At 35.5% G+C, this 13,123-nt stretch overlaps 1 protein-coding gene across 3 annotated transcripts in view; it reads left to right on the top strand.

Annotated features, from left to right (window-relative positions):
- SOS2 (SOS Ras/Rho guanine nucleotide exchange factor 2) overlaps positions 1 to 13,123 on the top strand; it is a 90,432-nt gene that overhangs the window by 40,189 nt on the left and 37,120 nt on the right. For 2 of the 3 annotated variants that reach the window (XM_045059891.1, XM_023255675.2), the window contains exon 8: positions 1,669 to 1,767. The exons of the other annotated variant lie outside the window; for it this stretch is intronic. In XM_045059891.1, coding sequence (XP_044915826.1) covers positions 1,669 to 1,767 — 99 coding nt within the window. The remainder of the gene's footprint in view (positions 1 to 1,668; positions 1,768 to 13,123) is intronic. 3 annotated transcript variants of the gene reach the window in all.

Genomic DNA, 13,123 nt, shown 5'->3' with positions numbered 1-13,123 from the left:
ATGACATTTAAAATCAATATGAGTGACTTTTAAATCCCTTCTAAATTTTAAAAAATCATTTATTCTGTGGACGATTAGTTTTCAAAACTGGGATATACCTAACCCTAGCTATTCGCTAAGATTTCCCAGGTGATATAAGGGCACAGACAGCTTTCAGGGAATCAGTTTCTAGCCTACCTGCTACCTTGTTTGTGTTTTTGCATTTTCTCTTCCAACTTTCCTTACACATTACCCTTGCCAGCAATATTTAATTTCCCATTATGCATTGATCCAAAGTATAAAAACCTGCAGGGTCCCAGCCAGGGAGAACACAAAACTTTTGCTTTTGAAGGAGAATTCATTGAGTACAAAGCAAAAAGGTTTCAAATAGCAGGAGGTGGGTTTAATTGTGTTAAAAATTCTCAGTAGCTAAAATGTCATGTCATATCTCTGTCTTGTCGTATCTAACTATCCGAGGATTAAGAAGTAAGATGTTTGTTACAAGGGTGAATATTAACTTCCTAAAAGAAAAGTACCTCATCTTTTTGTTTTTAAGTTTTTAATGTTTATTTATTTTTGAGAGAGAGAGAGACAGAGCATGAGCAGGGAGAGGGGCAGAGAGAGAGGGAGACACAGAATTTGAAACACACTCCAGAGTCTGAGCTGTCAGCAGATCCCAACGCGGGGCTTGAACTCACAAACTGCGAGAGCATGACCTGAGCCGATGTTGGACACTTAACCGACTGAGCCACCCAGGCACCCCGAAGAGTACCTCATCTTTCATTGGACATTGAAATAACGGAGAGGGAAGGCTTGTGATGTTCTCATACCTGGATGCACTATGTTAGAAGCAGTTATAGATTCTTTCAGATGGTTTCTGTACTTCAGACTGTGACATTAACGTGTATTTGAACTTAAGAATGCAGCCAAGACTTTTTGAAGACATTGTCTGATCTAGCTGTTTATTTTGACAATGAAGATCGGCTTTGTCAATGTTGTTATATGAGAGATGTTTTTGTAAAATAAGCTAAATTTGAAGTTTATTTAGTCATTGTTTGGTGAAACATATTTAAATCACGTTTACAGTATGCAACATTCCAAAAAATACATCCTTTGTAATCACTTAAGATATTTCAAATGATGATACAAAAATGTGCAAGAGGATACATAGCTTTCAAAACTCTTTTAGGGTATGGGAAAGCCAAAACTTTTGAAAAAAAGTTGTATAGGACTATTGTGAAAGTTATTTTGGCTGTATAAGAGATGAAGAAATGTATATATCTAATAACTTAAAGGAGGAAAAAACCCTTGATTTTATAGTGCTTCTCTTTCCATATAGAACATGATTTCCATTATTGTTTTGGTTAAGTCTGTTATCTTATATCTTTAAAAGTTTTTTGTGTTAAGGGGCACCTTGGTGGCTCATTCGGTTAAGCATCTGACTTCAGCTCAGGTCATGATCTCATGGTTCCTGAGTTTGAGCCCCATGTTGGGCTCTGCGCTGACCACATGGATCTGTTTGGAACTCTCTCTCCCTCTCTCTCTCTCTGCCCCGTCCCCACTTGCACACGCGCGCTCTCTCTCTCTCTCAAAACAAATAAACTTTAAATAAAAAGTTACTTGTGTTAGGCACTGCTGTTGTACATTCTTGATACCAGAGATATACTGTTACATCTTTTTACTTTACAGTCCATTGCTGATGGTTTTAAAGAGGCAGTTCGTTATGTCCTTCCACGCCTTATGCTGGTGCCTGTATATCATTGTTGGCACTATTTTGAATTATTAAAGGTAAGATGAAGTCTTCCTGAACTGAAAGTACTTGCATTTATGAGGCTTAAGAACTAGTTTTAATCTGGCATATTATTTTTCATACTTTCTATTCATAAAAATAAAATACCTTAAATGTCTACCTTCTTTTCCATGGATAAAACCCTATGTTTCTTGTCTTCATATCATTTCCAAGTGGTAGAGAGAGGAAAATATGTCTTTATCTGTCATTTTGTAATACAGTATTTCAGAGTACTAATATAGAGATTACTTTTTCATTAATTTTTGAAGGCACACAATAACAGTGATTTGCCTCTTACGTTAATTAGTAAAATGCAAAACATTGGTCTAAATTTCCATCATTTTAACTTATTAAGAAAAGCACTTCTTTTTTCCATACAGTATAGTATTCTTCCTCTCGTAGCTAGAACCCAAGCAACATATAAAAAGAATTACAGTAAAACTTGAACTCTTTTTGAAGATCAGTAAACATAAAAATATATTGAATTGTTAAAGGTTCTAATAAATAAAGTATAAACTTATTAAACTTAGTAAATTATATTACATATAGAAAAATGTAAAATGTAAACATGTTATATAATAAATGAATGTATAAACACACCAGAGGTAAACCACAATGCCGACTTGAATGGCACTTACTTACATGCTTTTCTTTACAGTTTAACCATATATATATATATATATATATATATATATATATATATCTCACTAAAAATATATATAGCCTGTTTCTGAACTTGATATAAATTAGTTCATAATATATATATTATTTTGTGTCTTGTACCTTCTCTTAAAGTAATATTTGTAAAATTTATTGATATTGTATGTTTTTCTAGTTTTTCTTCCATTGTTTGAATAAATTGCAAATTTATTTATCCTTTCCTAGCTGATGAACAGTGTTTTGCTATTGCTGATAACACTTGATATGTACATTCTTGTACATATCTCTTGGTACATATGTGCATGCATTTTATTTCTCTAGAGTATATACTAAAAGATGAAATTGCTTGGTTATAAGATGTGCATATTTTCAAATGTAATAGATATTGCCAAGCAGTTTTCCAAAGTGGGTTGTACAGTTTACACTCTTAAGAGAATGCATCAGTGTTTATGTTGCTCTTTATGCATATTTTCAGACTTTTAAATTAATGGTCATCTGGTATATTTATAATGGTATCTCATGTTTTTAATTTATATTTCCTTGATTATTAATGAGCTTGAGTATATGTTTATTGGCCTTCTAGATAACTGTTGTAGTTTTATTGAAGTCTTTTGCCATTTTAAATATCTTCTCTCCTGTGGCTTGTCTTTGCATTCCATATTTCTATTTGTTATTATTGTTGTGCATTAATTAAAAGTGAGTATATTCTATATTTAAGGGTTATAGTTTCACTGATGAGATACGGGTGGTTTCTCATTACTTATTCCTTGAAGCCTTTAAAGCACTACTACTTAGTTACAAAAGAATATCTGCTGCCTTTAGATAGGCATCACAATTCGTGAGTGTATGTTTCTTTTTCTACTCCACGTTCCTTTTGCACTTTAACTTGATCTTTAGGACTGTTACCCAAGTCAGCATGTGGAGAGATAGATATTTTCAGGGTACCATACATCCTAATTTCTCTATGTCATAGCTACTGATCTTCATTGACTCCAGCTAACATCTAGGACTTTTGTCTACTTTCAGATTAGTTCCCTTTTTCATTTGTAATTTCAAAATATCTTGCTTAGTAAAATTTTCTTCTGCAACATTTTTTTAAAAAGTTTTTGAAGTTTACTTATTTACTTTGAGAGAGAGTGTGTGAGCAGGGGAGGGGCAGAGAGAGAGGGAATCCCAAGCAGGCTTCGGCTGTCGCAGAGCCCAGTGTGAGGCTCAGTCTCACAAACCTTGAGACCATGACCTGAGCTGAAATCAGGAATCGGACATTTTGCCCACTGAGCCATCCAGGCACCCCCTTCCACATTTTAAATTACTTTTTAGAAGCTAGGCATCTTTCTGCGTAAGTATTTTGTACATCTCCTTTAGGATACCAAGTTGTTATTTTAAATAACCTGTTCAGACTTTTTCCATCTAACTCTTTAGTAATAATATTAAAGCCAGAATAACTCTATCTTGTAGGCACCTAGGCAAGGAATTCATTTGGTGATTTCTAATGAGAAGCTATCTCAAGAATTCTTTTTGGGGGCACCTAGGTGGCTCAGTCGGTTAGGCATCCGACTTCGGCTTGGGTCATGATTTCGCAGTTCACCAGTTCGAGCTCTGCATCGGGCTGTGTGCTGACAGCTCAGAGCCTGGAGCCTGCTTCGGATTCTGTGTCTCCCTCTCTCTCTGTCCCCACTTGCACTCTGTCTCTCTTTCTCTCAAAAATAAGTAAAGATTAAAAAAAATTCTTTTTTTTTTAAAGTTTATTGATTTATTTTGAAAGTGACAGAGACCATGCAAGCAAAGGAGGTGCAGAGAGAGGGAGAGAGAATCCCACGTGGGATCCCATGTGGGGCTCTATCCCATGAACAGCGAGATCATGACCTGAGCTATAACCAAGAGTCTGATGCTCAACTAACCAAGCCACCCAGGTGCCCCTCAGGAATTCTTCTTTATGAAGTCTTATTACCCATAATGTGTGATGCTAAAGTTTTTGAGCACAAATAGGTGAACATCTTGATTCTGAATGTCTCTGTGGAGATAAATGGATCTCTAAAGAGCTCATAAAAATAATTGCAGCCTTCATTATGAATAATATATTGTCTGCCCTAGGTGTATACTTAGATTTCTAAAATTTTTTGGAGAATGTTCATGTCTAATTGGAAGTCCTATCATTAGTCTTATAATTGCCTTCTAGTATGTGCCAATATTTAAAATCCTTGTTTGACTTCATAATTGAAGCTTACTTTTTTTTCCCTATCTGGATGATTGGTTTTTAAAATCTTCAAGGTTAGGGCACCTGGGTGGCTCAGTCATTTGAGCATCTGACTTTGGCTCAGGTCACGATCTCACAGTTCGTGGGTTCAAACCCTGTGTTGCGCTCACTGCTGTCAGCACAGACTCCAGTTTGGATTCTCTGTCCCTTCTCCCTCTGTCCCTCCTCCATTTGTACTCACTCTCACTCTCTCTCAAAAATAAATAAAACATTAAAAAAATTAAAATGTTCAGGGGTGCCTGGGTGGCTCAGTCGGTTGGGCATCCGACTTCGGCTCAGGTCATGATCTCACAGTCCGTGAGTTCAAGCCCCGCGTCGGGCTCTGTGCTGACAGCTAAGAGCCTGGAGCCTGCTTCGGATTCTGTGTCTCCCTCTCTCTCTGCTCCTCCCCTGATCATGCTCTGTCTCTTTCTCTCTCAAAAATAAATAAAAACATTAAAAAAAAAACAACATTTAAAAAAATTAAAATCTTCAGGGTTAATTTTACAGCTATGTCTGCATCATTAATAATGATGGCCTGACTTATCTTGAGACTGATCCTGGTAGCTGTTTTGCCACCAGTTAATCACTGGACTCCATGTCCTCGTAATTGGGACTGAAGTTGGTCAGCTAATTAAACAGTCATTTTGAATATTATATACATTTCATTCTCATAAACACACACAAAACCCCTGTAGATCAACATTTGTATGTATTTATTTGCTAATCTGTTGACTTAGGATAAAATCTTTTCTTTGTGAATCTTTCTTATATCACAAAAATTATCTTCTGTGATTTCTATTTTCCATTTATTTTTTTATAATGCGCGTTTAAGTTTATTTATTTTGAGAAAAAAAGAGAAAGGTGGAGGGGTGGGCAGAGAGAGGGAGACAGAGAATCCCAAGCAGCCTCTGCACTGTCAGCACAGTCAAAACAGAGCCCAATGTAGGACTTGGACTCACAAACTGTGAGATTATTACCTAAGCTGAAACAAAGAGTCCGTCACTTAACCAACTGAACCACCCAGGCGCCCCTCTATTTTCCATTTCTTTTAGATGGTACATGAACTTGAAGATGTTTGTAAAACAATCTGAGTGCAAAAACCTAGGTTTTCATAATTTTTCCAAAATTTTTATGTCATTTTCCTTATACCTTTTTAAAGGAGCTTGCCTTTAAAATTATTTGAGTTTTCATATAAATATCTCCTTTTATACTCCTATTTCTTTGACTTATGTAGTGAGTAATTGAATTACATAATTACGATATAGGCATAACTTGCATAAACATATTTGGAAACATACACTGATTCTTGCTAAGCATACGATTCAATTAGTGGGATCACAAGGGCCCAAATATTGTAGAATGTGGTCCAGTTATTAGCATTTATTGTCCTGTGAGAATCATTCTTTATGTTATATAGTGGGAGTGATCCACAATGAGAAATGCATTTAACATCCGATCAGTGTATATGTACATATGTGTACACACACACACACACAAACATATGAAACAAAAACTTTCATGAAATGCTACTTAACATTTCATGCTGTGTCTGTTTATATTCTGTTCTGTTTCTTTTAAAAAATGGTGGTGATCCACTAATGGATTATGACAGGCAGTTTGAAAAACACTGAAATAAGGAGTAATTCTAAACACAAGCTAAACGGATTATCACATGAGCAGATGAGAAACTACTTTTTACTCTTAAATCTTTTCTGACTGTGATACTATTGTTTTTTTTTTCTTTTTTTGCTGTTTATTTTGAGAGAGAGAAGATGACATGAGTTGGGGAGAGGCAGAGAGAGAGGAGGAGAGAAAGAATCCCGAGTAGGTTCTGCACTGTCAGCACAGAGCCCAATGTGGGGCTCAGTCGACATGGGGCTCAGTCTCATGAACTGTGAGATCAGGACCCGAACTGAAATCAAGAGTCATTCAACTAAGTCACTTAGGTGCCCCTGATACCATTGGTTCTTTAAAACATAAAATTGTTTGTAATTACGGTAAAATATACATAACATGAAACTTACCATCTTAACCATTTTAAGTATGCTAAGTATGTTGTTATGGAGCCATTGTGTGACTGGACATTTGGGTAACTTCTATTCTTTGGCTATTGTAAATAATGCTGCTGTGAATATGGGTACACAGATATCTCCTCAAGAGTCTGCTTTCAGTTCTTTGAGATATATACCCAGAAATGGAATTGCTAAATCAGATGGTAATTCTGTTTTTAATTTTTTGAAGAATCACTGTACTTTATCCCATAGCACTATACCATTTTACATCTCCATCAGCCATGCACAAGCATTCCAGTTTCTCCACATCCTCATCAACACTTGATATTGTCTGTATTTTTTAAATGTTTATTAGTTTTTGAGAGAGAGCATGGCGGGGAGGGGCACAGAGAGACAGAGACACAGAATCTGAAGCAGGCTCCAGGCTCTGAGCTATCAGCACAGAGCTTGACGTGGGGCTTGAACTCACTAACCATGAGATCATGACCTGAGCTGAAGTCAGACATTTAACCGACTGAGGCACCCAGGTGCCCCTGTAATTTTGGTTTTTTATAATAGCTGTCCTAATGAATGTGAGGTGGTATCTCATTGTGGTTTTGATTTGCATTTCCCTAATGATTAGTAATGGTGAGCATCTGTTCATATGCTTGTTAGTCATTTGTGTATCTTCTTGTGATAAATACCTATTTAAATCCTTTGCTATTCGGGGGGGGGGGTTTACATTTTTGTTGTTGTGTTATAGGAGTTCTTTATATATTATGGATATTAGTACTTTATCATATATATCAGATGCAAATATTTTCTTCCATTCTGTAGATTGCCTTTTTGTGATATTGTTTGGCTCAAGTACTCATCCAAATGAAATTTCATTTCATGTTAAGCTTACTTTGGGAAGAGAACCATAAGAAAGAAAGCTAGGCCAGTGTAACTTAAGGCTGTCACATTCCTTAGGGAATAGAAAGCACAATCCTGGAGCAGTTTTAAACCTGTTTTTAATCTGAAGTATTTGCTTCAGTCATATACCAAGGAATATTTATTTGTGGACATAGCATTTAAATATTATTCAACTTTTGGGGCGCCTGGGTGGCTCAGTCGGTTAAGCATCTGACTTCGGCTTGGGTCATGATCTCATAGTTCGTGAGTTCGAGCCCCATGTCGGGCTCTGTGCTGACAGCTCAGAGCCTGGAGCCTGCTTCACATTCTGTGTCTCCCTCTCTCTCTGCCCCTCCCCTGCTCATGCTCTCTCTCTGTCTCAAAAATAAACATTAAAAAATTTTAAAAAAATAAGTAAATATTATTCAACTTTTATTTCCCAGAACCAGAATTTATGATAAAATAGAAAAATGACTACATAAGGAGAAATTACAGTATATCACATATAGTTTACTTGAAATTACCTTACAGTGAATTGTTATATTATTGTTATTCGTAGCAGTACTTTAAAGTTCATCTTATAGGTGATATATTTCTTTTTGGTTCTTTTCAAATTTAATCTTTCTGAGGTTGATGACAAACTACTTTCATTTTTTAATTTTTTTCCTCAGATAAATTATAGATTTTTTTCTTAATACATAATTCAATCCTTATGTAAGAGGAACAAGAAAAAAATAATTCATTTCCTGGTTTATAAGTAACTTTGTTATTTTCTAGCATATTCTATGTTTATTCTTCTGTTGGTAAGAACTTATCTGGTCTCACTTCACAATTGGTGTGTTCAAGGCCAAGTAACATTCTTTGCTTGTCTGGTCATTCCTTGGAAATTTAGTCATGGAAAGAATAAAAAGTCTCCTGTCAAGAGAACGTAATCCTTCTTAATTTAATTTAAAGCTTAACAGGAAGACCTATTTGTAATAATTCTAATGAGGCTCATTGGGAAAGAGAAGACAATATTTCGATATGAGACGATTGAGTTTCTTTAGGAAATACTTTTTTACTTTGAAAAACAGAGAAGAGGTGCAAAAATAGTATAGTATGCTCCCTTCACCTAGGTTCACTAATTCTTAAGATTATGTAACATTTGCTTTGTCACTGGCTTTGTGTTCCTGTGTGTGAGTGTATTATAACATTAAGACCTTGAGATAATCTCTATTAAGAGAAATGTTCTATTTATTGAAAAAGACTACAAGAAATATTTTGCTACATAATTAGTATTCTTTCAGTGCTGACACATGATTCAAGGACATCCTAAGGAAGATAATGCATTTTTTCCCAAAGCATATAAAGAAAAGTGATAGGTTTTAATGAGTTGAATTCTCACCAAATTACTAAAACACTATTTTTATGAAAATGTTGAGAGAACTTTATTATTACAAAAAAAGAATTGATCACATATATTATTTCACACCAAGACTGCATTCCCAGTATAATGAATTAGAAACAAATTTATAATTTATTATAATTTACCTTCAGGCACACAGACATCCATAGTAGATACAGCATTTTTATAGGAATTCAAGAGAATCATGATAAGTATTTCAAGAAGTCTCATAAAGAAAAAACTTACATGGTGTGTAATGTAAAATCTCGGGATATACTTATAGACAAGTAAGGAGAATAATGATTATCAAGTAAGCAAGGAATATATTCTTTAGTCAAGTTCATAAGATATTACATCTTTTTAAAAAATTTTATTTTTTATTTTTTAAAATTTACATCCAAATTAGTTAGCACTTAGTGAAACAGTGATTTCAGGAGTAGATTCCTTAATGCCTCTTACCCATTTAGCCCATCCCCCCTCCCACAACCCCTCCAGTAACCATCAGTTTGTTCTCCATATTTGTGAGTCTCTTCTGTTTTGTCCCCCTCCCTGTTTTTGTAGTCATATGAAGTCATATGATTTTTGTCTTTCTCTGACTAATTTCACTTAGCGTAATACCCTCCAGTTCCATCCACGTAGTTGCAAATGGCAAGATTTCATTCTTTTTGATTGTCAAGTAATACTCCATTATATGTATATACACCACATTTTCTTTATCCATTCATCCATTGATGGACATTTTTGGGCTCTTTCCATTCTTTGGCTATTGTTGATAGTGCTGCTATAAACATAGGGGTGCATGTGTCCCTTTGAAACAGCACACCTGTATCCCATGGATAACTGCCTAGTAGTCCAATTGCTGGGTTGTAGGGTAGTTCTATTTTTAGTTTTTTGAGGAACCTCCATACTGTTTTCCACAGTGGCTGTGCCAGCTTGTATTCACAATAAGATACTACATCTTGATGAAAGATCATTTCCACTTTATTGCTTAGTTTAGGCATATATTGAAAGGACATTTCTCTCCTTGACCTCTTTTCCAAAGCACACCAACTTCATTTTATTTCTTAAACTGTGTAATTATCCAGTTTGTTTTAACATTGAGGGGGTCCCCTTCAACTCATGGTCACCAGATTTAGGCAGAAACCAGTGTTTTGCATAGTGTCTGCATCATTGTAGATAGGCAGTGAGTGTAGTGCACAGCAAAAAACATGAACCCTGGAATCAGAATTTCTGGGTTTGAATGCACTCTGCTGTTTATCTTGGGTGAATTACTTAACCTTTCTGTACCTTGGTTTCTTCATTTGTAATATGTATAATCATAGAGCCTGTCTTACAGAGTTGTACCAAAGATTAAGTAAGGTAATGCATAAAAGAGCATGCATAGAGTAAGAACTAAGTAAATGTGTATTGCTGTTACTTGTCTAAACATTTAACAAAATTATAAGTATTTATACAGTAGTCATTCATTCTAATTACCTTTGGATATCTACCATGTAGTATACTAAAAATGAATAGGGGCTCCTGGGTGGCCCAGTTGGTTGAGTGTCTGACTGTTGGTTTCGGCTCTGGCCATGATCTCACTGTTCATGAGTTTGAGCCCTGTGTCAAGCTCTGCGCTGTCAGCACAGAGCCTGCTTGGGACTTCTTTCTCCCTCTCCTTCTGCCCCTCCCCTGCTTGAGCACACACACTCTGTCTTTCACTCGCTCTCTCAAAACATAAATAAACATAAAAGTAAATAAAACATATCCCAGGGTTTAAGGAATTCATGGCTTAGTGAAGAAAATAAACATTAAACAAATAATTACAACAAGTAAATGTAATTAAGTGTCTAAGAAGTAGTACTGTGGAATTGCTGAGACAGGAGTAACAATGTCTAGGGAAGTAAGAAAAAAATTAATATGGGCTTTGGGGATGTAGGGATTTTTATCCTACTCTGGTGTGTAATTTATTTTGGGGAGCAATGAAAGGTAAATGCTGAGGAGCTTTTGCAGATTAAGAGTGGCAGTAAATCACAATATGTGTAAATCAAATCATGTTGTGCATGGTAAACTTAGGTAGTGCTGCATGTCAATTATATCTTAATAAAACTGGAAAAAAGAGAGAGCCAGTAGAAACCTGACTGCATCCTGTATTGGAGAGAAAATTACTCTAAGGATTATCAGGACATTGACAAAATTGGATATGCACAAAATTAGATAATAGAAGTTCATGAATGTTACATCTCCTGAAGTCAGTCACTACCATAGAAGAGTATCTTTGCTATAAGTTGCACTGCTGGCATATTAAAGGAATGAAGGGGAATGATAGTATTTGAGAGTAATTTGTGTATCTCTTAAGTTTTTCTTGTATTCCAAAAACCATCTCAAAACTAGCAGCGGTTCTCCTTCCTCAGCAAGGAACTGAAAGGATAGCATCACACACTACTCTCAAATAGTTCAGGGGTAAAATGGTGCACATACCCTCACACAGAATAAGGAAGCATATGTAGCAAAATGTTAAAAGTTGGTTACTCCTATTATACAGGAATTATTTGTATTGTTTTCATAAATTTTTTATAAATTTGATATTATTTTAAGAGAATATAAGGAGGGAGAAAAAGGAAGAGTTTCATAGAGAAGAGGCATTTGAGCTGTCCAGAGGCTAATTTGCCAGGTGGATAAGGAGGAGCAGAGAAACCCTATAGAAAGCCATAGAGATGTGAAAGAGCTGGGCTTATTTGTAGGTAGTTCAGTATGGTAATTTCTGTGTTGCCGTAAGATGTTTAGAATACATTCTTTCAAATGTCTATAGATAGCTTGGGTATTTATTTGATGTTTATTAAATCTCACTGATCTTAATTAAAGTTCAGGAAATGTTTAGCAAATTGGTGAACTAAGATCATGGCAAACAGAGCCACTGCTTTATGTACTTTGATCACTAGGAAATCCTATGCTTTAAATACCCTGAAATATCCTTGAAATATCCTTTTTTTCCTGCTCCTTGACAGCCTTTAATTATAACATGGATATTTAGAAAAGACATGGCCATTTATATAGATGAGTTTGAGCAGCCTGAAGACTAAGTAGACTGTAGAAATAGTATCCTCATACACCTAAATAGAAGAGCAGCTCTCATTTTGGTAGACTGTCATTGTTAGAGATAATTTGAAATTTGGATTGACAGAAGCAGTAAGAAAAAAACTGTAATTAAGCATTTTATATCATCAATACCCATATTTACTAAGGAAATGTTTTAGAGTAGAGCTGAGAAGAATCTTTTTGCACGAAATCTTTAAAGCAGCAAAATAAGTGATTTGGCTAGTAATGTTTCACCTTTAGAAGTCCGAATGACCAAGCCCTGATCCTTTTCCAATTTCTTTGGTATTTGGCCTCTTTTACTTTCATCCTCTCAATTTCTTATTTCTTAATCTAGAAATTAAGGCTTTATTTCTAATGATAGTCTCTTCAAGTGTTTATATTGCTGATCTTTTGGTAATAAGACTTCTACATGTATCTCAAAACATGCCACAGATGGTTCTGTGTTCTGGAGAATAATTTTTAGGATATATAAATGAAAGGTAATGGACCTAGGAAAGCCTGGCTGGCTCAGTCAGAAGAACATGCAGCTCTTGACCTCAGGGTCATGACTTTGAGCCCCATGTTGGGTATAGAGATTACTAAAAAATAAGTAAACTTAAAAAAGGTAATGACCTAGGACTCAAACAATATTTATTCAGTTCCTTGCTGAGGAAAGGGGATCATTATTGAATGGTTTTCAGACTGTTCTTGGAATATCAGGAAAATTTATCACAAAATTTCTAGTAAGGTAGTTTAAAATCATGAAATAGGTTTAAATTTTTAAAAATTTTCTGAAAGAAGTGATTATAAGTTTTCCATATTTGTTCTTGCATAAATGTATTTTTGTATCTATATAATCTGTATATAATATCTACATAATGCTCCACTTTGACTTCTTTTGTCAAACAAATTGAAATGTTGGAAGGGTGCCTGGGTGGCTCAGTCAGGTGAATGTCTGACGCTTGATTTCAGCTGAGTTCATGATCCCACGATTGTGGGATTGAGCCCCATGTTGGGCTCCATGCTGAGTGTGGAGCTTGCTTAGGATTCTCTCTCTCTCTCTCTCTCTCTCTCTCTCTCTCTCTCTCTCTCTCTCTCTCTCCCCCTGTCTCTCCCTCCCTCCCTCCCTC

Source organism: Felis catus, chromosome B3 (assembly GCF_018350175.1).
Source record: "Felis catus isolate Fca126 chromosome B3, F.catus_Fca126_mat1.0, whole genome shotgun sequence".
NCBI lineage: Eukaryota > Metazoa > Chordata > Mammalia > Carnivora > Felidae > Felis > Felis catus.
Note: the sequence above shows the minus strand (reverse complement) of the source record. Positions and strands in the feature narration are given on the sequence as shown.